At 46.7% G+C, this 27,038-nt stretch overlaps 1 protein-coding gene across 3 annotated transcripts in view; it reads left to right on the forward strand.

The window, feature by feature from the left end:
* The window catches only part of satb2 (SATB homeobox 2), a 37,029-nt gene extending 20,714 nt beyond the window's left edge, over window positions 1-16,315 (forward strand). Inside the window, exons 7-14 of one of the 3 annotated variants that reach the window (XM_062403300.1) lie at window positions 640-690; window positions 799-1,385; window positions 2,652-2,864; window positions 2,982-3,068; window positions 3,747-3,899; window positions 5,688-5,882; window positions 13,646-13,846; window positions 13,941-16,315. In XM_062403300.1, coding sequence (XP_062259284.1) covers window positions 640-690; window positions 799-1,385; window positions 2,652-2,864; window positions 2,982-3,068; window positions 3,747-3,899; window positions 5,688-5,882; window positions 13,646-13,846; window positions 13,941-14,429 — 1,976 coding nt within the window. In that variant the 3' untranslated portion in view covers window positions 14,430-16,315. The remainder of the gene's footprint in view (window positions 1-639; window positions 691-798; window positions 1,386-2,651; window positions 2,865-2,981; window positions 3,069-3,746; window positions 3,900-5,687; window positions 5,883-13,645; window positions 13,847-13,940) is intronic. The other 2 variants (XM_062403301.1, XM_062403299.1) reach the window with 2 other exon arrangements.
* The last annotated feature ends 10,723 nt before the right edge of the window (window positions 16,316-27,038 follow it).

Consider the following 27,038-nt stretch of genomic DNA (forward strand, 5'->3'; position numbering starts at 1 on the left):
ATGATAGAATGTAAACAAAGTTAAATGGATGTCTTGATCACGTATGAGCCAAACGCTTCAGCTGCTGTGGTGCATTTAATGGTGAAAACCTATGCTGTCTCTAATTAGCTGCCATTAATCTCTCCTGTCAAATATAAATCCAGCTTCAGACATAAAAACTGCGATGACGAGTCGAAGTGAACGTGGTTTTTGTGTTAAAGCTGTAACTCCACAATCCAGCGCAGCAGCAAGTTTAACGAGGATTACATTAAAATGAAATATTCAACAACAAGTCGTGAGTAAAGTGTCACGAGCTCCACGTCACCTCCCAGGAAGCTGCCCTCTGCCCTTCACATTAAAGGGCTGAGGCTGGAGAGGAGGTGAGAGAAGAGGAGGTGATGATGGAGTCTGACGGACGGAGGTCAGCTCGACTCCGCTCCACATGTCAACACACTCATGAGGCTCACAGAAGATGTGCTGCTCCACATGTCAGTCTGAACCCTGAAGCTCAGGATACAGAAACACAGAGGGACTAATGGACGACTTCATAGACGTCTGAGCATCTTAAGTGAATCTGTTAATGTATTGATGTTTTGATCGTGTCTGTAAATCGTCCGACGTCTGGTTCTGATCTGTGGTTCTGTTTGTTTCGTTGAGCAGTCGATTATCTGGAGAAGATGTGGTCAGGACGAGACGCTGCTGACATCAAAAGTAAGAAATCAAATCACACTTTTATTTATTTCCCCAAAAAACTAAAGACTTGATCAGTAACATTAGAATCCTTACTTTAACGTAACGCCTCTTTCTTCTCCCCTGCAGTCGAGCGAGACAACATGGCCGACTTCTGTGTGCTGGGTCAGAGACCCCCTCCTCACCTGGCCGGCCTGGCCCAGCTCAGTCACCTGGGAGCGGGCAGCCCACTCCTCAAAGCTGTGCCCGGAGACCTGAGCTCGCAGCCCCTGCAGCAGCCTCCGCCCCCCCAGCAGCAGCCCTCGCCACACGGCCCCCATCATCACAGCCCTCCTCTGCGCACGGGCCAGGTGCCTCCTCCGCCCCCGCCGCCCCCGCCCGGCGCCATGCAGCCCCTGCTGGGGCCAGGTGGGCTGCTGTCGCCTCAACTGTCCCCGCAGCTGGTACGTCAACAGCTCGCCATGGCCCACCTCATCAACCAGCAGCTAGCCGTGAGCCGCCTGCTGGCCCACCAGCACCCGCAGGCCCTCAACCAGCAGTTCCTCAACCACCCGCCCATCCCTCGGGGCTTGTCCAAAGTCGGCGGCGACCATCCAGGGAGCAACCCCTCAGCCGCCGAAGTCTCCTCTGAAATCTACCAGCAGGTCAGAGACGAGCTGAAGAGAGCTAGTGTCTCCCAGGCCGTGTTCGCCCGTGTGGCTTTCAACCGCACACAGGTAGGAAAACAGAGCAGACTGTGGTCAAGACGTTAGGAGAGCGCAGGGACAGAGGGGCAGAGGGAGAAGAGTGGCGGCCAGGATAGAAAGCTAGAGACAGAATAGATTCATAGATGGAAAACATGAAGATAGAAAACACATCACACCCTGTGCCAGGCAGGAATCCAACTACCCACTCACTGATTGATCATAGATCCCGTTCACTGCAACGCGTCAGGTGAGGGTTCGCTCTCTCTCACTTGATCGACACCAGTAACCATCGGTGTCCCCGATAGGCTGTAATCTCTCTCACCCGGGGTTTGGCTAATTTAGTGGTCACCCACCTCCTGGTATTTCCAGTGGGATTAGTGGGAACATGGCAGGGTGGCGTGCTGGGTCATTGAGTCTCCATCGCCGCCCTCACAGCCGCACAATTACCTGATGCATTCATGCTGTGCTAAACTTTTTACCATACGCCCCATTAGATCAATGTAATGGCAGTTGGCTCAAAGACGTACTACAGAGGCCAGGTGTGTGTGTGTGTCTGTCTGTGAGTGTGAGAGTGTGGTGAATGTATACATGTGTGTGTGCCAGCGTTCAGCCCACACGTTTACATTCTTTATCAGAACTCATTTTCTGTTTATAACAAACTTTAAGTAAACAATACGAGGGTTTCTCATACAAGTACTGGGCTAAGGTACAATAGTGAAGTACTGGAACTAGTTACTTCACAGGATATCAAAGCTGAAAAGTAACTAGCAGGTTGTAGACTGATAATAAATGATGTATTCTGTAAAAAGAAACAATTATTGGATTTATTGACGAGTTGATTGACGTTTGGAAACTATTCAAGATTTTCATCTGATTCCTTTTCCTCCAAAAAATACCCCCAAGTAGTTCCAGTTCTTTAAATGTGAATATTTCCTGCTTCTTGCTTTTAATAATGATTTTAATGTTTATAAAAGATGTTATTTCAATAACGGATCAAATTGTGGGAAATTAAGTGAAATAGTGGATCAGTGGATTTGAATATGACGGAGTACAGGGCTAAAGTGACGGAAAGAATTCAGAGAAGATGTAATGTAATGAGAAAATAATTCTCAGATTTCTTTCCTCCATGTGGCCCCAACACTCCTTATTAATATAATCATTTGATGTAGTTTGTGATTTAATCTCATTAATTGTGACGATTCATCAAGAAGAAAAGGTGAAACCATGCATTGAGATCTGTGACTGACAGGAGCCAGACGTTCACGTTGTGTAACTGTGTGTGTTTGTGTTGCTCAGGGTTTGCTGTCAGAGATCCTGAGGAAGGAGGAGGACCCTCGCACGGCCTCCCAGTCGCTGCTGGTCAATCTCAAAGCCATGCAGAACTTCCTCAACCTGCAAGAGGCCGAGCGAGACCGGATCTACCAGGAGGAGAGGGAGCGCACCATGAACCCCACGGTCGGCCTCCCTGCCTCCAACTCCTCCAACCCCGGACCTCCACGCCTCTCACAGGTTCGAGAGCCTCGTGGCCGGCGCCGCCTGCAGCGCCACCTCCCACAGTGTTATCAGAAGTAACCCTGGTGATTCCAGCATGTGATGGTAACAAGCCACGTGTCCTGTGTGTCATAGAAAGTGTGGGAGAGAAGCCTGGACGACCAGATAACCCCTGATACCTGGGCCTCCATCTGGAAGAACAAGACTAAGATCTCCAACTCGGTGAGTTATCTCCGATCTTCACCTCGCGAGCCGACAGCAGCACGCGATGCACTTTGTCTTGAAGGCTTTCTTCAGCCGCTGGTAATGGGACAACAGCTTCAAAGCTATCACAGGAGCATGTTGTAAACACTAAGGACATTACACAGTATTTGGAAGTTTTCTTTCCATGTGCACAAAGTGATTTAGCAATGTCAGTGATAAGAAGCTCTGTCTGATGTCAGGGCAAATGCCCATTCATGGCTCTGGGCGAATGTGCTGCTCGCGAATCTTATTATGTCTCTGTAAAATTATCTCAGCATCGTTTACACTGAGGGAATGTAAGCTAGCTGGTCTGTACATGTCTTGTGGACGACTTCAAACACTGTGTATACAAGTCGCCTGAGAGCCAATACATGTTCGCTCAAACAGAAACAACAGAGAACGACAAAAGAGACGGACTTAATGACTTTGATCTGTAAACAAAAGTCATGTGGAGACGTGCAGTGCAGATGTGCAGCTCCGGCTCGGAGGGCCAACACGGCATGTCTGTGCTCGGAGCCCGATCAGCAGCCGATAACCTTTACTCACATGAACACACAGGATTCGTCTCTGAGATGTTTTGCTAAAACAAATCGCAGCAGAAGCCCTAAGTGGCTTTGTGATGGTTGCATTGAGTCACAGCGTGCTCGTCTCTTCCAGCCCAAACCGTCCTGTCCGGCCGCCGAGCTCCCGCTGAAGCTGGAGTCGCTGGTCAACATCACGTCGGGCGTCTACGATGAAATCCAGCAGGAGATGAAGAGAGCCAAGGTTTCCCAGGCTCTGTTCGCCAAAGTGGCCGCCAACAAGAGTCAGGTGAGTGAGTCACTGTGAGAACAGGAAGGTGTCATGACCTCAGCCTTCACTCCCGTTTGGATCAAACCAGAAACCAGTCGAGTATCAGACCTGATTCTCAGATCGACACTGAATCTAAAATCCCAGAAGTCTCTGTTTGCCTGTGTCTCTCATATCTCAACAAGCATTTCAATATTAATACACTTTGAATAAACACGTGACCAGCAGCTGCATCTCTGACTCATCATCACGACGAGAACTGATTCTTCAGTTCGGGGGTTCTGCTTCCACCGACCTTTGAATAAACATGTGAACAAGTCTTTGTGAAGCAGATGTGGAACAGCTGCAGGGTCTTTATCTGCTGCAGGTCACTTAGATAGTTTCAGAAATAAAGCTGCAGCTTCACCACAGGCCAAACAAACAAAAAGACAATAAGATTAACATCCCTGTGCATAGAACTGCTTCTCTGGTGCAGGAGCGATAACCATATGTAAATAAAATGATAATTAAAAAACTCTAATGTGCTCCTACAGGCCGGAGAACTGGCTGCAGGTTTAACCACGTGAACAAGTCTTGTGTAAAATCACCTAAATAAATAAACACGTTCATATTTTGTATTATTTTCACTTGGTTTGGGTTTTAGCAGCTTAAGACTCCTCCTCCTCTCTCTCTCTCTTTCTCTCTCTCTCTCTCTCTCTCTCTCTCTCTCTCTCTCTCTCTCTCTCTCTCTTTCTAAACCTGATACAGGTTTGTTTTCCTCCTCAGGCAGAAATCAAGAGCTGAATTAAAAATGAAAATGTGGAAAAACCAAACACGAAACAACTCTTCACAGATTAAATGTATTTTGAACAAGAAACAATTCTCAGGAGGCGACGGCAGCGAAACCAAATCCCTTCTTTCACCAATCGAATTCAGTCTCTCACGGTCGAGTGTGTCAGGACAGTAGCATGTGGCCGGCCGTGCCAGGTGTGTGTTAAATATGTGCATCCTGTGTGTACAGTATGTGCGTGCGGGCTGCGTGGTCTCCCAGGTCGGTGGGTCCGGGGGTGGCTCGGGTCGCGGCTCACTGCACCCATCTGCTGCAGCTGGCCACAAGGAGGGCGAGCGGCGGAGAGGGAGCGATGATCAGGCTATTAGCGGTGCACGCTGCCCGAGGTGGCTGGTTGAACACAACAGCTGGTGTCACAAACCGAACCAGTCTAGCAGATATAATCAAATCTTCTCCATCTCTCCCCCCAATCAGCCACAACCCCCAACCCCCATCTTCCTCCGCCACAGTCACCTCACGCAGCTCCAACTTGCTCATTTCAATTCTGCTCTCGGTTGTTCTACTAGTTCTGCTGCGACTGCTCCTTCTTTAAACTTTCTTTATTCTGCCAGGGTTCATGTTCTTCTTCTTCTGCTTCACCCAGTGTCATATCTGGTCTGTTCTTAGACTTCCTGAAAGAGGAAATACAAAGACGGCCCACAGGGATGTTCTCTTAGTAGATCCTCATTTTGAGATGATTGATGCTCTCACGTCTGGAGAGATCAGACAGAATCCTGCTCAGACCTTCATGGATTATGTGGATTTTCTAACCTTTGGACAGAACAAGTCGAGCACGAGAGGGAATCAAACTCTCAACAAGAAAGCAAAATAAAAACAAACAAAAATGAGACTCAGTAAAGGCCATTAAATATAGAAAAATATTGTATTATTGAACATTATTGGGTTCTTTCTGGGGTCAGACTCTTCTAACTAACAAACAGACCTGTCAGAGGTGATTGTTCCTGTTTTTTAAACCCAGCTTCTCTCCGTCTCTCTTGCAGGGCTGGCTGTGCGAGCTGCTGCGGTGGAAGGAGAACCCCAGCCCGGAGAACCGCACGCTGTGGGAGAACCTGTGCACCATCCGCAGGTTCCTGGCGCTGCCGCAGGCCGACAGAGACCTGGCGTACGAGGAGGAGTCCAGACACCATCACTCCGAGAGGCTGCACACCGTCCTCCACCTGCCGCAGGAGACACAGGTAGAAACCAGAGACTCTGTACATGGACCTCACACGTCCAGAGGTGACCTGAGGGAACAACCTGGGATTCAAATGTGTTTCTGGGGAAATCTGATTCATCGCACACATAATCTCATTTTATATTTATCTACAATTTCCTTTAAACACTTAATTACACACACAAGTGTTTGTACTTCACGTTTCCTGAACTACTTGAAAACTTTATTCAGATCTGAACTAAACATTTCTAAAATATGATTTAAAAAACAAAACCTATATCTACAATAATTATTCAATTGATTGATTGACAGGCGATTGATTAGAAACTGCTTTCAAAGTTATCTGACCCATTTTTATTCCTTCTCTTCATAATTGTAAAGATTTCCTGCTTTTCCTTCCAATAACTTTCATGAGGTTTTGACAATTGGTTGCGAAGTTTGCATTTCTAACTTTATTCAAATTTTTACAGACCAAACAATAATCACTAAATTTGTATCAAATATTTATATTATTTACATATAAAAACAAGCTGTACTTCAATCAACTATAATGGTTAAATGCTGTTTCACAGATTAATTTCATAATCAAAAATCTGTTTATAATATCACCAGTAACATTTACATTTGCGTAATTTACGATCTACTTTAAGTGGGAATAAAGTATATTTACAGTTTAATATTAGTACATTAACTGAAGCGAAATCTAAATACAAAAAACTATATCACCAGTTCATCACGATTTCTGTTTTGATCTTTGCTCCAGATAAAAAGTCGTTTCCTCAACTGATAAAAGCCACAAAGTGTGTGTCTGTTGTCTAATACACAGGTTCCACACAGGTCAGAGTGTTCACCCCCCACATGTACACACACACACACACTCAGTCGTACATCCACTGAGTGAAGAGTGGAACTCGTTCTCCTCCCTCGCAGACCACACCTGTCATTACTGTTTACTTATTATATTCATTTCGTGTCCAGCGGCGTTTGATCTCGTTGTGTGTGCACATGTGTTTGTGTGTCTGTGCCCCAGTGGAGCGCAGAGTAAACACAGTTGCTGGGTGGTGTGGCACAGGAGGAAATGCCCCATTAGTTTTTGAGGACGGAGGCGGAGGGAGACAGGAGATCGATGCAGGAAACCCACTGATGTGTTGGCCTCTTTCATTAACCGTCTGTAATGAAGCCGGCCTGTCTGTCGCTCTGTGACGCTTCCTGTCTGTCGCTCTGTGACGCTTCCTGTCTGTCGCTCTGTGATGCTTCCTGTCTGTCGCTCTGTGACGCTTCCTGTCTGTCGCTCTGTGACGCTTCCTGTCTGTCGCTCTGTGACGCTTCCTGTCTGTCGCTCTATGACGCTTCCTGTCTGTCGCTCTATGACGCTTCCTGTCTGTCGCTCTGTGACGCTGCACGGCCCCGGAGCCGTAAAGATAAAACCTTATCTCCCGATCAGAAGCTGCAGATACAGCAGAAATATCCATGTGAGAAACTTTGAGGAGGTTAACATGTTTATAGACAGTCTCACAGAAACGATCAGATTAAGATACATGAACAAAATGAATATTATCTATAGATACAATAGTAACTGTGACTAGATGTTGCACTTGCATCACATCTCAGACCAAAACTATACTGGGAAGCATCGGCCTTTTAATGTGTTGAGATTAAACACATCTGGATCATCACCATCACACATTAAGATTTATCTGTTATTCACAAAAAACACCACATTTCATAATGTTATATAAAGTGAAAAGAGATTCCTGGATTTGCAACAAATGAAATGAGTTCTTTCCTGAGTCGCTCCAGAACCTCCACCAGGTTCGTGGTTCTCTGTCCTGCAGGTTTAGTGTTTTATTATTTAACCAAAGGACTTCTATAACTTTATGATCAAATCTTCAGTTCGACCATTTCCCCTAAACGACCCGTTGTTACTCGACTTCCAGAGAGAAGCAGAAAGAAGAGATGGAAAATTACACGGAGGTTATTTTTTGATTAGGTATCTTTCAAACTCGGCCAGTTTACCCCCTGTTCCCAGTCTCTATGCTAAGCTAAGCTAACTGGCTGAGGTCAAACTGATGTTTTCATCATTTCAAAAGTGGTAAATCTCAAAGAATTATTCCTTTAAATCCAACGAGCCCGAGTCCAGATCAACTCCTGATTGACGGCTCTGAGCAGAGGTCAAAGGTCAGAGTGACGTTGACGCCTGGCGGGTTTGAGCCGATGGAGGCGGCCTTTCTCAGCCACCAGCCCCCCCGCCCTTCAATGCAAACCTATTATATACCACATATACTTTATTCCATATGTCATAAATCAAAACCAGGCAAAAGCTGAAATTTCCCATTTTTGCAACTCGACTCGGATCGTAGAGGTTGTTTTGCGGCTCCGCCCACCTCACCCCCACCCCCCCCACCGCCAAGTCATTTCCCTCCTTTTGAAAGCGTTCAGTCCGGAGCCGGGTATTTAAAGGCTGATGGGAAGGAAGGGGAGGAAGCTGTGGTGGCACCATTAACACATTCCTCTGCTCCTCTGTCACCAAAAGACTTAAAATAAAGTTTAACCTCACCACGCCCATGTTGTAACCCCCCCCCCCCCCCCCAGCCCCCCCACCCACCTCGAGAGACACAGGGAGAGGAACTGTGGCGAAACGCTGGTGATTTATTAATGGGAAATGAGGTGTGTGTGTGTGTGTGTGTGTGTGTGTGTGTGTGTGTGTGTGTGTGTGTGTTACTGTCTTCACGACCACCACCCCCCCCCGTCTCAGATGAAGCCCCCCCCCAACCTCAGGCTCCAGTCGGCCTGCCACCGCAGACCACACATGTGTCCCATCTGCCGCACACACACACAAACACACACTCTCACACTGATAGTCAGAAATCTGAGCGCTCCTTTGTGTTTGGACAATAAGAGGCTTTCTGAAACTATAACAACTGACCACATGAAACATGAATGTGTCGGTCTGTGTGTGTGTGTGTGTGTATGTGTGTGTGTGTCTGTGTGTGTGTGTGTTGGACTGGACACTATGTGATGTACAGTAGCGTGAGACATTTCTACATGCTGGGGCATCTGGGAGAACTCTGACTGTGTCTATTAAATCTGCAGGTGCTGTGTATGTGTTTGTGTGTGTGTGTGTGTGTTGTGTGTGTGTGTGTGTTCATGTCAGCAGCATCACATTTCTTCATGACTGACACGGTCCTGGTTCTCGCTCCACAGCTCTCATTCATACGGCTTTAGCAGTTAAGTGCGCCCCACAGCTAATTTGGCAGAGTCTGCCCTTATAAATTATTTCTTTATTGTTTTTGCTAAATTGATTTCTGCTGCAAGTCGAGTGTGTGTGTGTGTGTGTGTGTGTGTGACCGCTTGCCGGGGCTGAGACCCCAGGAGTGGTGGACTAGAACAAGTAGTAACAGCCCTCGTCCTCTCGTCCTCTGTCGTTGTGTCTCACCTCAGTTAGAAGTCGTCTCCGGCCTCACACACAAAAGGTGCAGCGACAAAACACACAATGATGATTTAAACCATCAGACATCACAGTGACGTCAGCTGTTATATGAGGTTACGCTGTGACCATCGTCTGTATATAAAAATACACGTAGAGAGTCCGGGTCTGACGAGTGAAGCCAGTTCTTAAGTACCTGTCTTCTCCTCGATGACCAGCAGGGGGCGACTCCACTGGTTATTTCTATCGTCTATTAGCATTGACTTTACTTCTCACTGGATTTATAACATCGGTGAACAATTTATGTCTCAGTCTTCTTCAACACAACTGTTCACCACAAAGCTCTGTATGCACGGGGGGGGGGGGGGGGATACCACAGTGTGATTGACAGCTATCACGCACTCTTCTCAGAGAACCACTGTGTTAAACCAGATCAGCAGAACGTCCCATGATCAGGTCCAACACTGATTATCCATCATTTGTTTGTTGTCTTCATTCACATGGAGAGGAAGAGTCTCTCTCCCCCTCTGTCTCTCTCTCTCTCCCCCTCTGTCCCCCTCTCTCTCTCTCTCTCTCTCCCCCCCGGTGGCCTCTTCCTCCCTGTAGCAGGGTGGAGTTTGGGCTTTTTGGCAAACCACAATTAAGTTAATTGTTTAATTGCAGATAAATGGAATGAGTACCACACACACAGTTCGAATGAAAAAAACATGCGACAGCTCTAGTGTACAACTGCACACACACACACACACACACACACACCCACACCCAGAATGTGCTGCACCCCAGCTCGCCTCAACAACATTACATTACACTGAGTTTGTCGTCAAAGACGCGTTATTATATATGAAAAATATAAATATAAATCAGTGAATGTGCAGTGACTCAGTTTCTCCCTCCGCCCGGATCCTCGAGAGTCTCCACCACACACACACTGGTTCAGATGAGTGAACGAGGGACGGGGCGAGCGAGGAAATAAAAACATAACTCTCTGATTAACAGAAAGGTGAAGTCATGCACAAAACTAAGAGAAAAGGGTTTTTTCTTCTTCATTACATATTTATCTCTGTGTTAATGGTGTCTCCGGGGGTCACACACACACACACACACACACCACAACACACACAGAAAGAAAGAGGGAGAGAGAGAGAGAGAGTCAGGGGCCCAGGAGGACCAGAGCTCATTAAGGAGAAGATGAATATTTCATGTTCTATAATTCTTTCATAGTTCTGCGTCGTAATTTGCCTTGATTTACGTTTAAAAGAAAACTTTTTCATTTTACTGCAGTGCACTCACAGCACTGCCAGGAGAGAGAGGGGGGGGGGGGGTGGGAGAGAGAGAGGAAAGGGTAAGATGGAAAGAAGGGAGCAGAAGTTTTTCAGGAATATTGAATCATGCCATGAGAAGAGCCGGCCGCAGGGCTCCGGTCCTCGTGGCTTTGGGAGAGCGAGGCTGTTTTGTGTTGTATTGTGTTGTATTGTGTCGTATTGTGTTGCTCTGAAGTGACGGTCAGGGTCGAGGAGGAGTCAGAGGCGGTGAAGGTGAAAAGAGCCAAAACCACCGAGGTTCTTCTGACATCAGATCCCCTGAATTAAATCTCCTTGAACTCAGTGAGAACTTAGATTTGATGTGAAATAAATAGAAAATAAATAATAGCATAGAATCAATCTGAAGTCTTTGAAGCAAATATTCACTTTCATTACTTTGTAAAAGTATCAGAGAGATTTTTAACATCCTACTTCAAGGGAAACATATTTATATTCAGGTTGATTATTACAGTTTTTACTGTAAAATGCTGTAATGCTGAGAAAACACATCACTGTCCTCAGGCTGTCCATCGCTGCAGCTCCTCTCTTCAGCCTCTGTCTCAAACACTGTCCTTCATAACACATTGGAGGACAGAAAACACACAAAAATATCATATGTCTCATTTAAAGCTAAATAGACAAAGTTCTCACCACTTAGTCGAGTGCGTCCTCACAGTGAGGCTGAACATTCAAACTCATGATTGTCTTGTTAGTCCCAAAATGTCACTTTTGTTTATTCCACATGATCTAAGCTCCACATTAGTGGAAGTTGAAGGTTTCTAGCTCCATGTTTAACTCACAAAAAAATGTCTACCCTCTTTAAAAATATAAAAAATCTGCTGGTTTCAGATTTTTCTCTTCTAGATCTTACATTTTGGGTGAAATTAGGGATCGTTTGAACATTTAAAGGGGAAGTGACAGCAGCTCATAAGTATCTGAGAGGTGTTAAAAGGGGCACAGGCTGGGGGGAGGAGGAGCTGAGGGAAGGAAGGTGGAGGACGCAGGGAGGTGGGGGGGGGGGGTGGGTTGGCTACTGGCATCCATCCTTCTCTTGGCTGATTTGGATGTGGAGCCATGTTGGCAGAGGCCCACTTCATTAGTGTCCTGATGCATTAGACCTGACTGGAGGAAAGAGAAAGAAGGGAAAGACAATAAAAACAGGGGGAAACTTGTATTGAAGAAGAGGAGGGAGGGGAGGGAGGGAGGGAGGGAGAGGGAGAGAGAGAGAGATAAAGTCGGAGTCGAGCTCTGTGTGTTTGGCTCTGCTCTCTAACATCATCATTAGTACATGAGGGAGACCAGGCCCCCGCCGCCCATGTGTGCATGTGTGTGTGCCGATTGATCCTAGAGTCCTCGCTGTCGGCCCGGATAACAGAAGAAATGATGAAGCTCTGTGAATGGAGAGAGACGGGGGGGGGGGGGGGGGTGGAGACGAGAGGTTTTGCAATCCCCTCCACGATTTACCCACAATTTAGTTATTAAGTGTCTCAGTGAGTTTGTGTGCGGGATGTTTGTGGCTGTGTGGTCCTCGTCAGCTCGGGGATCGGTTCCCTCCGCCGCTCGGCTTCCGACCGGCTTCTCTCCACATCGAGCAACCGTCACGTGGAAGAAACAGAAGATTCAGAGGAGAGGGAGAGAGAGAGAGAGAGAGAGAAACACGACACACACACACAAACTGGGAAAAACCTTCTGGATTCCTGTAAATTGGTTTCTCTCCCCCGCGCCTCACCCAGGAAAATAAAGACCCTGCAAATAAAATCGCAGCAATTTCATGGTCTGGCCTGCCCTCGGTATTATTTAAGTAATACCCTGTTATTATTGAAGAGAGGGAGAGAAAAGCGAATGACTATTATCTTTATGTGGGTCCTTTAATTTTAATGCGCCACAGATTTATAGCTGGGCATTCCAGTGGGGAGGCCCCTCCCTGCTCTTAAAGCGAGCGGGCGGGACACGACCACAACGCTCTCACAACAGCCACTACCTCCTGACAAACAACCAGCGTCCCCACGTTCCCTCCCAACACGCCAGCCTCCTCGCTGCTGTCACACGGGCCCGCCGCCGCTAGCTCCGCCCATCACAACAACACATCAGTTCTCCACCTTCGCTCAACGTCGGGATTTCAAATCTCATGTTCCCTCCTCTGGCCTCTTCTCACACCTTCATGAGACGTCCAGAGAGCGAATAACTGAAAAACGCCCTGTTTCACAACATCCTGTGTCCACACCGAGGTTTAATGAGTTCTTCCTTCAGGTTTGGTGATAACTAATCCAGTAGTTTCTGCTTAATCCGGCTAAATAACAGACAGACGAAGACCAAATCTCCTCCTCCTCCAGATTCCTGGTTCTCGTACCACCACTTCACAAAATGTCCTGGAAAACAAAAACCTTTCTACTACAATTTCTGTGCAATAACTTGTTTTGCATTTTCTAATTATTTCAATTTAATCTCTCCTCGATGGCCGACATATAAACATAACCTAGAACTTCTCAGGCAGTTTTATCAGTTCTGTTTGAATCCCTCTCTTCCACCATTAGAGCCTCGGCCTGTCTGAGGTATTTAATGAGCTGGTTAAATAGTGACGAGGTGTCAGACGTGGGTAAACAAGCCACTTCCTGGCAGACAGGTGGTTGGTGTTTCAATCCTACACACACCAGGTCAAAGGTAGAGTGGACACACACAGTTTGATGCCCTGCAGCCTTGAGCAGGTTAATAGACTGTGACTGTGCCGCCGGTGAAACACTTGTTCTCACCCTGGGTTGACCTGCAGCCCTGGCTACTGTGTGCTGGGAGGTGCAATGGGTTACTGGTTGTTTTATTAGGTCTGTTGAATCATACAAGGTCAGTGTCAGCCACAGATGATACTCAGGACTTAATATCTGATTCTGGGTGGAAGATTAAAGAATCACAAAACACACTGAACTGACTAGAATCCACACATGTTGAAATTTAAAGGACTTTAGGTCAAAGACTTGGTCGTTATGTATTTCATAATGTGATATAAGATGAATGCCTGTCTGCAGTCTTGATCAGGGGTCACTGTGCCCCATTAATCAGCTGTTCTGTCTTTCTCGTCAGGCACTTCACAGGCCGCCCCCGGTGCCGATGAAGGAGCACCGCCTGTCTCCGATGCGGGAGGAACCATTGTCTGCCGCGGGGAACGAGGACTGCTCACAGAATGTGGGGTCAGGGCCGGGCGGATGTCCCGGCTCTGTCGGCAGCGCCGGGAGCAACAAGAAGCCACGATCACGCACTAAGGTAGAGTTCGATTCCCCTCTGGTCAGGACCCATGAAGAGAAAGTGTTTCAACGAGGTGTTAATGAACCTGTCGACCTCCCCTGAATCCTGTTAGATCTCCCTGGAGGCCCTGGGTATGCTGCAGAGCTTCATCCAAGATGTCGGCCTGTATCCGGACCAGGAGGCCATCCACACCCTGTCGGCCCAGCTGGACCTGCCCAAACACACCATCATCAAGTTCTTCCAGAACCAGCGCTACCACGTCAAGCACCACGGCCGCCTGAAGGAGCTGTGTGAGGGGGCCGCCGCCAGCGGGGGGGTGGACGTCAGCGAGTACAGAGAAGAAGAGTTGCTGTCGGGCTCCGAGGACCCAGAGTCCAGTGAGGATGGAGCTGAGGACCTCTACCAGTCCACAGAGGGTAACGGTGGGAGCACAGGAGGCCTGAACCAGCCTTCAGCAGCCTCCGGCTCCAGCCAGTCATCCTCAGGGGCCGCCGGGGCTCAGGAGGAGGGAAAGGACAAAGGTCACAGCCGGCCAGGGGCCCACATGGCCCCCGGGAGCTCCTCCTCCAGTCCTAGAGAGCCGGCTGACTACCAGAGGTAGAGACTGACAAACAGAGAGGACAGGAGACGGGAGAGAGGGAGGAGAGTCTACGATGAATACGGCTGCACAGAAACTGAATGAGACAGAAACGTCTCTGTAGGTTCACATCAAACAAGGAAACCATTCGACTGAAGACTGAGACAGACTCGTTATCGTGACAATCCCAGTGTCACACCTGTGAAAACCTGAGATGTGGAGTGACAGTACCTCAGCCAAAGACAGCAGGTTCACCACGTAACTGTGAAACAGCTTTTACACAAATGTTTAACGCTTCACTCCAGACTTCTATCAGCAGGTGAGGCTCCTGCAGTTCAGGCCTCGGACCGGCAGACAGGCACAAACACCGAACCAACCACAGACCGTTCAGTCATCAGTCATCAGAGGAGCCGTGGTCCCTGCTCCTCCTCTCTGACGTCCCAGCACTGTCCCACAGGACGTGCTGATTGACCTTTGACTGACTGGATCCCGGGTCCCCTCCGACCTGTGAGATCCTGTGAATCCTCAGGACACACACTGATGTTGCTAACGCTGGCGCCTGCTGCGGACTCGCTCTTCATCTTGTAGCTTCGCTGCATAGTGGAGGAAAAAAAAAAAAGTGTAGGAAGAAGAAGAAGGGGAAACGCCCACCTGCCGCCCCGCCCCGCCCTCTTCTCACCGTCTCACCCCAGAGTCACTACCAGTCCTATCAAGCACTTACTGTTCACAGAGACACTGACGTATTGTGGATGTGATGACCCCTGTCCTCCCTCGGCCTGGCAGGAGGACGGTGGACGGGAGGATGTGGCGCGTGGGGACACTCGGGGCTCTGAACCCTCGCCTGGCACCGCCCGCACACGTGTGGCGAGGAGAAAATGTCCAGAACGCGAGGACAGAGCTGAGATTCACTAACCGAACAATCAGCCACTTTATGTGCGGTCGTCCACCCCTTCCACTCGTCCTCTCTCGCTCTCCTCCTTTCCCTCTCTCTAATTGGTGCCCACGGTCTTGTGTTCACCACACCTACCCGCACTTAAACTTCACCAACCCTATTTATTGCTATCTTTATCCATGATTATTATTATCATTATTGTTATTATTGTTGTTATTATGGTTAGAATTGCTGTCATCCTGTGCTATTTTTAGGTTTTATTTCCATGGTTTTTTAAATATTGGTTTTCAGAACTGGGCGGTTGTTTGGGTAACAAGAGACACTGAGAGGACGCTGCCCTAAAAGACGAAGACAAGAAGACAAAGAGAAGAGTGGAAGAAAATAGTAAAGAAGCAGTTACTGAGTGTTACTGGGTAAAAAAAAGAATAAAGTCAAGTGAGCGTCATGCTGTATTCTGCCAGTTTTTTGTATGGTTCATTTCCCAAAAACTAGTAAATAACTTGTTGAAAAGAGAAAAAGTTGAATTAAAACTGTATTTTTTGTTTTTGCTGCAGTTGATGACAATCTGATTCTTTGAGCCATGAGAGAGAAGTGGCAGGTTTGACTCTGCTCCTCACTTCTAAATGTCTGTAAATACCCAACATGGGATTAATTATTTTATTATTATTGGTATACTTTCATTTCTTATTTTGCAGGAGTAAAGTCTTTTGAGCCACTTTGGAGAAGGGTGATGTTTCAGGAAATTTAAATCAAAAAAAAAAAAAGCAAAAGGAATTGAAACGTCTTAATTTGTGTGTCCGGTGCAGTTGTGTGTAAGTTTGTGTATCGATGTGTGACGGATGGACGGCGGGGTCGGACTCTCCTGATTGGCTGCTACGCTCCAAACAGATAACTCCTCCGATCACTTGATGATAACTGTGCTTCTTCTGTGTGACAGGAATCAGGGTTTGACTCAGACGCAGTTCCTACGAAAACTTCATTCATCCAGTGTTGAAGTGAATTAAAATTTGTGAATTCAAAAAAACAAGAAAAGAAAGAAATCTCCTGCTTTTTTTCATTTCACTTTATTACACACACACACACACACACAAACACACACACACACTTGTACCCGGGCCAAGTCCTCGTCCAAGCCAATCAATTACAGGTCTGTGCAAAGGGGCTGAGGTTTCTAATAAATGTGTGAGAGTGACAGTAATTCTCACAGGAATGCAGACTACGTCCACACCGACACATTTCAGTTTTACAACTCGTCTGTTTCTACATTTACGTTTTGGCTGCCACTCGCCTCCTGAGGTTTTAATCCTCTGAACTCAGGATTGTGAAGAAACTCCACGTTCAGCCGTGGCGTTGCAGAAATCCCGGCTCTCGCTTTTCACCATCGTCGTTTCTCCTTTGGCGTATTTTCTGTAACTCAGAAACCGCAGAGTAGATGATCTACTTTCCCGTTTACACCATGTGACCACTGCACAGTCATGTGATATATGTTGGTACACGGGTGGAGATGATTTCTGTCAAAGTGCTCGTCTGGACAGAGATCGCTTCAGTTAATCATCCACCTCCACTTCTCCACTTCTTCTTGAGAGTCATTTCTGCAGCTGTGCTCTGAAAAGTACTCAAGATACTTTACTCAAGTGAAAGAAGCCTCGATCAAAGTAAAACTACTTTATTACAGTTAAAGTCCTCATGTTTTTAGATTCAAGATTCAAGATTCAAGATTCAAGATTCAAGATTTTTATTATCAAATGCACAACAATACCATTAAGCAGTCGCTGGCAGTGAAATGCTTGAGTCTCAGGCTCTCTTCTAACACTGCTCAAGTAATTACAACCTATACAATAACATAGAAATAGTATCAAATAGAATAAAATAGAACATCAAAATTTAAAATAGAAAATAAAGTATATATATCTAAATACATATATAAACAGCTGAAGAGAAAATAAAACAACAATAGTGCAATTATGTGCAATGGTGCAATATGCAAATATGTCCCGGTGCCAGTTTGGTGGAGTTATTGCAGTTCAGAGGATTAAAAAGGTTAATCTGCAAAGTAACTCGTAGGAAAGGTGTTAATATTTCCATTTGTAATATAATGAAGTATAAGGTATCCTAAAATTTAAAGTACAAGCATCTTAAAGAGTAAATGTACAGATTATGAGCAGTGGACATGTATCTGTCTGGCGTATTCTGGTCAAATCCTTTTAAGCAGTAATTCTAAAAATATTCTATATATTTTTCTTACCGTCAACAAATCCTGTGAAAAGACAAACAGCTGCAGTTTGTGGTAAACGTTTCTCAAACAGGAAGAAGTCGTACAGTTGTTCAATAACAGATTTGATATATTTAAAGCAGCAGGGCAGCGTGGACTCGGTTTAAAATAAACTAAATATGTGTTTTCAACCGAACACAATGGAGCTCTCTGTGGCTTTGGTTTCACAATAATAACAACTATAGGACTAATTTATCAGTTTCTGTCTTTTTTATTGTATTTGAAGACAATAAGAAAAATAAACAATATAGTACTGTAAAGTAAAAACAACGTGACCAATGAGCTTTGACTTCAAGCAGCCCAACAAATAAGAACAATAAAACCGTCTCTTTCTCTGAGGAGTGAAGAATTAGCAGAAGAGAATCTTTAAGTGGTTCCTCAAGTTGTGGCTCGACTCTTTGTCTGTGTGTGTTTTTTCCTTTTGTCATCATTAGTCATCGATTAATGAAACACAGCTATTAGTTCAAAGAGCGGCCCGAGTCGTGACTCACTGGTTGAGAGAACTGGTCTCAGATCAGGCAGAACCAAAGGACCTGAGATCACACAACTCTAATTTCCTGAAACTGTCGCGACACTGTGGTTCCATAAAAGCTCGACACTAATTTGTTGTGTATTCGGGGTAAATAAGAATTCGGCCTTAGACTGATGCAGAGTTCTTGTTTCTCACTCCACCACAACATCCTCGGCTGGCAGCAACTTTTATTCATTTTTATGACACAACGCTCAGTTTCAGAAACGCCCTGAAATAATATTCAGCTTAAAATCCAAAGACAGTAAATGTTAAAGTTCCTGTCTGACCCCGGCCTGAACCAACTGGAGCCCAGCGGGGGGGGGGGGGGGGGGGGGGGGGAACCAGCCCTGTTCGCCAAAAGGGTTGTTCGCCAGAAAAAAGTGAGTCTGGCTCGACTTTGTGCGGCAACGCAACACAATGTCGTCCCTCAAGACTCAATACACAAGCTCACATTCCTGATGCATTACACTTTGAGCTCCGTCCATCAGCTTCACTTGTATTTGAAGGTCTCTGGAGCTGGTCCCAGTGGACACTGGGCAGGAGGTGGGTTCGCTCTGGACGGGTCACCGGCGTCGTGAAGGGCCAACGTGTGAAGACAAACCTCCATTCAGGCAATTTAGAGCCTCCAGTGAACTCATCCTGCAAGATGGAGAGTGTTCAAGAGTGTTTCCCGAGAGGCCCCCCCGTTGAATCAAGCCAAAACCAAACCACTTCAATCTTCAGATGATTATTTTAGGATCTAAATTATTAGCAAGATTCATACTATGTGAACACATGAGTAAAATAAACCTCCATATATGTAGATGTTCTGGTTTTGAACTTCTAAAACTTGTATGGTTGGGCCTCTGTGAGGGTTTGAGGTGTCCACATCTTCTGCACAGACAATCATCAATTTAACTTTCAAAAATGTGTTGTAGCTGTGGACTAACGCAGAAGCTGATCTTGGGTCTGCCTGCTCTTCCTGCCCTGCTGCAACACCTCTGGTCTGTGGAAGACGCCGGAGCTGAAGGAGGAAACTCACAGAGGCACGAGGAGAACTCACAGAGAGACTGTAGCCGGCCTTCAGGGTCCAACACAGAACCTTTCCCCTGTGAGCTGATAGTTCCACAGTGTTCTGCCCCCCCACTGATGGGAACTGTGTTCTCTGACTCGTCTGTGAGGATCTGTCAGGATCTGTGCAAATAGGAAACCAGACTTGTTTCAGTTTCTTCAAGACGTTTCATCTCATCCTGGAGAAGTGAAGAAGCTTGAATGAGACGTGGACGTGTCCAGTTGCATATGAACACTTGAACAAGCCCTGAAGATCTCTGCTGACCTTTGACCTTCATTCCCAAGTGGACTATGGAGCCATCGTCACACCCATCACACTGTCGATGACATCACTGACATGTTGCAGCTCTGAAGTTAAAAAACTAAAAGACTTTCAGAATCTACAGAGACAAACTGAATCAAGACGGGTCACATCTCACATTTCAAAGAGACGGGTCAATCAGGAGTATCCATAAAATCAGCTGATCTCACCGGGCACACACACAGACACACACACTCACACACACACTCACACACACTTCTGCCTCCGTAATGAGTCTCAGCTCTGATGGGATGTGGCGGTGCAGAACCATCTCTGTGTTTAACCTGCCACCAGGAGGTGGGTCAAGTATTTTGTGTGTGTCAGTGTGTGTCAGTGTGTGGGTGTGTGTGAGTGTGTGTGAGTGTGTGCGCGCGGGGCCTCCTTCACTAAACAATAGAGCCTAAGTGTGATGAGCTGGAGGCTGGAGCTTGTCCTGCAGAAGCGTTTACTACTCGTCTGAAGACAATCAGCTCGTGCTGCGACTCTTTCACTGGGAGATAATTACCCCCCCCCCCCCCCCCCGAGCTGCCCGGGCTGCAAGAAGAATGAAAAAGAATCTATCTGCACTTCTTGAAATGGAGCAGATGTCAAACTTCTCTTTATTTCACTTGTATTTGCATGTCTCTCTCTCTCTCTTGTGTGCGTCCTGGGAGCGGACCCCTGTCATGTGACTCGGGCTCTTTCCTGTTAACAGTGTTTATTTGTTGGTTCTCGTCCCGTCGAGGCTTCAGGACAGAGGCTGTCGCACCTTCTCAAGATCCACGAGACAAACTGTGATTTGTGAATCTGGGCTAAACAAACACAACTTTATAGATTGATTGGTGCTGGTGGATATTATTGTCGTCTTCTCCGCATGAATCACTCCCCTCAGAGTGTGTGTTTGTGCTCGGAGACGCTTGTTTAATGCTGTTCAAAGGCTTCCAGACGGTTTCTGAGCCCCCCCGTCTCTAGAACAATGTTGTGCATTGTGTATAAACTTGAACAGGGCTCGGTCTGAGGGAGGCAGGCTGGGCCCAGTCAACCCAGTGGCCACAGGAACCAAATATTGCTTAATTTGTACATGAGCGCAATCAAAGGAAAACCAGGAACGGAAAAAAATACGACCCGAGAGACTGTTTGGGAAAATTTACTGGAAACTGAGGATGACAATGCAGCTTCCTGTGTTTACATAGGAGAAGAATATGATTTTAAATGCACTATTACTAAAGACGGGTGCGATGGATGTTCCAGGAAATAAAACAAGCAACTGCTGGGTTTTCATTTGAACGTCCCAAACCAATCAGCCTCAAACTCAGTGCAGAAGAACATTATGCAGCATGAAGATAATAAGTGGCACAACAACTCGATCTGAGCAGTGATGATATTCAAACCTGCAAATTCTTCTCTGAGCAAACTGCACCTGAAACGTTATTAGTAAAATAAACTTCATCAGCCCGTCGCTCGTCTTCCTCAAAGCTGATCAGCATTTTCCTTTCAATGGTCCAAACTCATCAGCCGGACATATTATGCGACAACAACTGAATCTGAATGGAAATGTTTCCCTCGCCCACGTGAACAGAACTGAATTGATTGAGAAGTTATTTTCTCACAGTGAAGACATCGGCTCCAGTAATAATATTCTCTGCTCCTTCACGGAAACGCACATTACGTCTATAAACGTGTTTGTGAGAACACGACAGGAATATCTGAGCGTTGCCTCCCGTGGCACCACTTTCACCAGGGCTCCCCCCCCCCCCCCATCACACTCCAACACACAGGCTCCCTGCGCCGCAGCTCTGTGGTGAGCACCTCTGGTTTTCATTCGGCACCACCCATCCCCATTGCCTTCCACCTCATCCCTAAATCTCCTAATTCAACTCATTATTCGCTCAATTGGTGGGCTTTACCCCCCCCTGCCTCGGGTGCTATAGAGCTGGTACTCATTAGCAGACAGGATTTGTGACAGAGCGGAGCGGGGGGGGGGGGGGGGTAGCAGGCCCGGACGCTCCCCCTCTCGCTCACACACACAGGCAGTGTCGCGATGCGCCCGAGGAGCCTGCAGGGTGTCGCTGCAGTCAAACACCTCCCAGTATGAACCAGTGGCTCCGTCAGAACTTGGATGGGAGTCAGTGGTGCCTGGTTAGGACAGACACGCAGACAGACAGTAAAACTCGAGCAGAGACCACCCAGAGGTCTGCTGTGGTTCTCAGAGATGCGAGCGCAGTGAGGCATTCTGGGAAGTCTCAGAGGAAACCAGGGACACTAATTTTAACCCGTATTGAAAGGATTTTATTTTGAAGCCAAATTAAGCTTTTATTTATAGTTTTATCTCTGGATCTGTGAAAAGACACTAAAACCAAAGTAAGGATGCGTTCAGAAAACAGTTTATAATGAAAGTTAACTTCATACAAAGTGCAGGAGAGGGGAATAAAACCCAAAGTTAAATAAATAAATCTTGTGTGTTAAAGCATTTACCTTTTAAGAGAATAATATTTGAGATGTACAGTAATCTACAGCATTTTTATATGAACCAGTCAATTATCATCAGATGATAGAAAATTCAAGGGTGCATCATTACAATATAAAAACGTTTGTGCAGGGTTTGCATCGCCCCTGGGAGGAGCTGTGGTTTGACCTTGAGGACGTGAGAGTCTGAAGCGTCTTTTCACTCTGAATAAAAGAAACTTTCAGATTTGTGTTGCCTTCGCTTCTGTGCGTTTGTGTGTGTGTGTGTGTGTGTGTGTGTGTGTGTCTCTGTGTCTGAGGGCGAGAGAGATTGACAGGTGTCTTGGTACCCAGGGCCCCTCAAACAGCTGTGAGGGCACCACTGCAGGGTATTAGGCCTGATAGAGGGATGATTAGAGAACATTAGAGGTGACGGAGGGGAGTGGGGGGGGGGGGCACAGCTGTTGCAGCTAACTATTATTACCCACAATGCAGCATCCGAGGGGAGGCTCTCTGCGGAGGGGGCTCACACACCTGTGGCCTCCTGCTGGATTCACATGTGCAGATGTGAGTCACACATTACCTGATGTTCACCAGTGAGAGAAGCTGGTTTGTTCATGTGAAGACAGAACCACAGACAGAACCACAGACAGAACCACAGACAGAACCACAGACCAGGCCTCTCTCCTGCATTAATCTTCTTCTTCTTTTGGCTGTTAAGTGTTTTGTAATCACCGGTTTAATCAGAGTTCACCACACGTAACCCAATAATGTCCTGTTAGCTGGAACAAGTGATGGAGGCAGGACGGGACTGAGAGGGAGAGACGTGTCCCAGAGGGGACGAGCACAGAGCGGCCGGCAGCTGCTCGGCGCTCTGGAGAGGAAACTCGAGGGGCGACGTGGAAACACACAACTGAACAACAGACGACATTCAATTAGACAAATGTCACCGTGGAAATAACGAGCGCCTGTCAGGACGCAGCGCTTCATGGAGTCCTCGGCGACCGGGACTCGGGACATCTCGAGTTGACACTTTCAGACGTGCCTGTTTGTTTGTCTGTTTGATTGGACATGTGTGTTTGAGAGACTGAATTCATTTGGAAGGAGTCTCAGTTGTTGTCTGTGAGACGCTGGGCGGCGTGTGAATTAGAAATGTCCCGGGCCGCACCGGGTCAGATCCGTCTCTTTCGATCTGGCTCTTTGTCGGGAGAGGTTCTTCAATACGAGAAGGCAAACAGCTGCTGTGATTAAAAATAAATCACACTCAGCATTTCTCTAAACCCTGGAATAACTAATCTGGACTGGGACATGAAATATACATGAGGGCAAATGTAATGATTTCATCCATCAAAGGATTTACTTAAACACTTTAAAGCAGAGTCGTGTGCTCGATGCTCACAGAGCGAGAGGATTGCTCCACGAGCGTCGAGGCAATGATGGAGATAATATTAGTTTAAAGGGTCAACGGGGGGGGTGGGGGGGGGTTGGTGGTGGAGCCGCTCAGTGTTTATCTGTGGTTGTTTAATATCTTCCATAAACGAATCGGGATGAAATATGCTGATTGTTAAACTTCATTTTCATTCATTAAACCAAACCTGAATGAACAAAATCTGAATGAAGGTGGAATTGTGTGGTTATTGTGTTGTTGTTAAAACTGTTGAAATGTGACTGAGACAATAATCAGTTCTCAGCAGTGTTGATGTTCAATCTCCAGTAGATTGATCACTGCAGCTCTGATTGGTCACATAGATCTCGAGGGAACAGATGATTTCAATAAAGTTCAAATCTGATGATCTATGAATTCATGAAGGCTGCAGCACTAATCTGGTTCTGATGAAAGTTCTGATTGGTCCTAGCAGCGAGCATCAGGCCCCCCCCCCCCCACCCCCCCCGGGTGGTGGACGTGGGGTCCGAGCGGACGCAGGGCAGGTGTGTGTTGGGCAGAGCAGCCCGAGGCCGTCCCTGGGCGCCGGCCTCCGGCTCGCCCGGCGCTGATGCTTCCTGACAGAGTCGGGTCGACTGCTGGAAAGAGGCAGCGATGAGAACAGCAGAGCAGAGCTGGTGGGCGGAGACAAACCTCAGTCACAGTCATTGTCGTGCAAACACAAAGTTAATAACACAACACGACAACAGGAGCGCGAACGGGTGTGAACGTTCAATCCTGACGCAAAACAAGATAAACCGAGTTCCATCTATTAAACCAGCTGACAGGTACACAAGTGGGTTGTGCTCCTACATCACTACAGACTTGTACTGCTTGTGAAATGTGGCACTCCCAGTAATGAGAAATATCACCGGCCTCACAGGCAGGGCTCGCCGTTCGGCCGCCATCTTGGCAAAGTCTGAGGAAGAAGACCCAGCTCCTATCAAACTGAATGGGGACAGAGTCACAGCTGCTCTTCAGGGCAAGTCCAATCTGACCATAACAGATTTAAGAGTTCATTGTCTTTGTCCGAACAAATAAAACTTATACTACACAGCTAAAAGAGTTTGCTGATGTCACGACAAACACGTGATTGGCTGGATTTCCTCCCATCCTGCTGCTACTAAGCAGATGATTGGTCGATGAACAGTTGACAGATGAACTTGGTCTTCTGGACTTTTCATTTGTTTCATCTGTATTTAAACGTCCTCTGAAAACTTCTGGGTATGGATGGAGTGGAGCAGTACCACAGAACATAGCAGGGGGCAGTGTAGAGAATCGATCAAGAGAAACGACGCTAGGACACGAGGAAGTAATTTCAACAATGATGGAACTTTTATTTATAGGCTTTGCAGGCTGGTGACAAACACCAATAAGATGCTACTTGGTCCGAGCCTCGGAGCAAACGACTGCTTTGCTCTTTTTCAGCTGAGTCAGGAACAGTTGGAGGATTTTGTTCACCGACCTCTTTCGATGTGTAAATTAACCCCTTGTTATCAGGAGCTTGTGTTTTCCTCTCTTTGACTTGTTAGACAGTGACGAGCACAAGACGATAACTAAACCCCTCCCGACTCTAAATGCTTGTTGAGCCCCTGACTCAGATTTACAGTTTGTACCTTTAATCGTCTACAAGTCGACTCTTCTCCTTCCAGCTCTTCTGATTCCACATCTTCACGTTGGAGACGGGGCAGCAGCCCTTCGGGTCAGTCAGTAACTCTCCTCTTCATCGTGACTGAGTGAAGGTGGTGGACTCTCATTAGGCATTAACTGCATCAGTGGCCTATTGAGCAGCGTGTTCTGGTTGAATGGACGTCTGTCACTTATTCTCCGTGTGTCTGTTTATCTTCATACGTCCAAACGATCTCTCTCCGGATCGGCCGAGCATCTCTGTGCCTTCACCTCTGGTTCACAGCTATTCATTCAGAGCTAAGACAAACAGGAAGCATTCAAATATTTACCACTGTGAAAATAAGTAATGAGCACGGTGTGGCCATTAATGTGAGTGTGTGCGTGAGTTTGCTCGAGTTTGTGCTTGTTAATAAACTAAAATCCGGATGAGCTTCTACACTGCATGAATCCTCCTCCCTGAGAAATTAGCATTCACATCTTATCACGTACTTCTACTGAAGCAACACACTCGCACACACTCGCACACACTCACACACACTTGCAGACAGTGGCGTGGGCACACAGTGTATTCAATATTCATCACCACAAGCTGTCACATAATGGGGCTCTGTCCGTTGCAATCGGTAAACAGCTGACGGAGCAGTATTTCTCTCACACACACTGACACACACACACACACAGACACACACAGATAAACAACTCCTCTGCACTGGGGTTAGTCACCAGATGAGGAGAGAGGAACACACAGGAGAGAAGCTGCATGTCGTGATAAAACAGGACGAAGAGTCTGCAGCTGCTTTTCTTTCTGCTCGTCTTCTTCAACGTGTTCATCTGCTTCAGTTTCTTTGTACTTCTACACACATTATATCTTCTCAAGTAGGTTGTGTAGTTTCAAGTTACTGATTAAAACACAAGTTATAGTCAACAGGATTAAATTCTTACCTGGACAATGTGTGTGAATTTCAAATTAAAACTAGAAGTGATGTTGTTTTGGGCCTTTTCAACAAAATACAGCTTCACAATTAAAGGAAGTGTTTTTCTTTCTATAACCAAACTTTCTAACAAAGTGAGACCACATCACTTTGTGGGGATTATCACTGAATGAATGTGTGTGAATGGGTGAACGGCAAAACTGAACTGGAAACCAATGGAGTGGGCGGCAAGACTGGGAAAGTTCTATTTAATAACAGAGCATTCACTGCTGCAGTAGATATTATTATTATTATTAATTTCCCTTGGAAGCAAAGAGATGAATCACACAATTAATAAACGTCAGTACTCATCCCAGTTCAACCAGTAGGATTTAAACCATCACACCCTCGTTCAGCTGATTCCTTGTCTCTCTGTCCAGCAGCAGGGAACATGTTTGACTCTGTGTACGTGTTCAACCTCAGATCTCACCTCCCTGTATGAAAGGTGTATTAGTTCACCTGCCCAGCAACAATACCAGCCGTCTCTGCTGTCACGCTAAATTAGCAATCATTGGGCATGTGCACACACACACACACAGACACACAGACACACACAGACACACACAGAGAGACGGCACTGGTGATTGGGTGATGACGGCGGCGATACGCCTGCCCTCCTGTCTGCCAGGTAGCGATGCCAGCGTGGATAACATTCACAGCTCCGCTCACAAGTCTTTCATCCACCCCCCCACCCCCCCCAGTCTGGAAAAAGGACACACACACAGAAAGAGAACAAAAAAATCTACATATTTCCTCTCATTTTGTTTGTTGTCTGGTTTTTTATCTGAGCTGATACCAAATGAAAACCCCGACATGCGAGAGCGAAGCCGAGGAGGAGCATTTGGAATCAAGCCTCTGTTTTTGTGTTTCTTTTTCTACTTGTTAGCAGCGTGAGTATGTGAGTGAGTCATCGTGTCACAGTGGGCTGGTTTGAGTGGGCTGCTCCACTGCAGAACTGGGAACCAGTGCAGCCAGCCGATGATATCATGGGCTGGAGCGACGTGTTGTGATTGGTGACGGCTGGAACTCGGCCACATGTGACATGGGATCTGAACCGAAGGTGAGAAGGCAAAGAGGGAAACAAGATGACGTCTGACAAACTGGGGCGGGACCAGTCTGGGTTAGTGCCCAGTTCTTCTTCTGGCCTCATTTTATGTTAA

Source organism: Platichthys flesus, chromosome 13 (genome assembly GCF_949316205.1).
Source record: "Platichthys flesus chromosome 13, fPlaFle2.1, whole genome shotgun sequence".
Classification (NCBI taxonomy): domain Eukaryota; kingdom Metazoa; phylum Chordata; class Actinopteri; order Pleuronectiformes; family Pleuronectidae; genus Platichthys; species Platichthys flesus.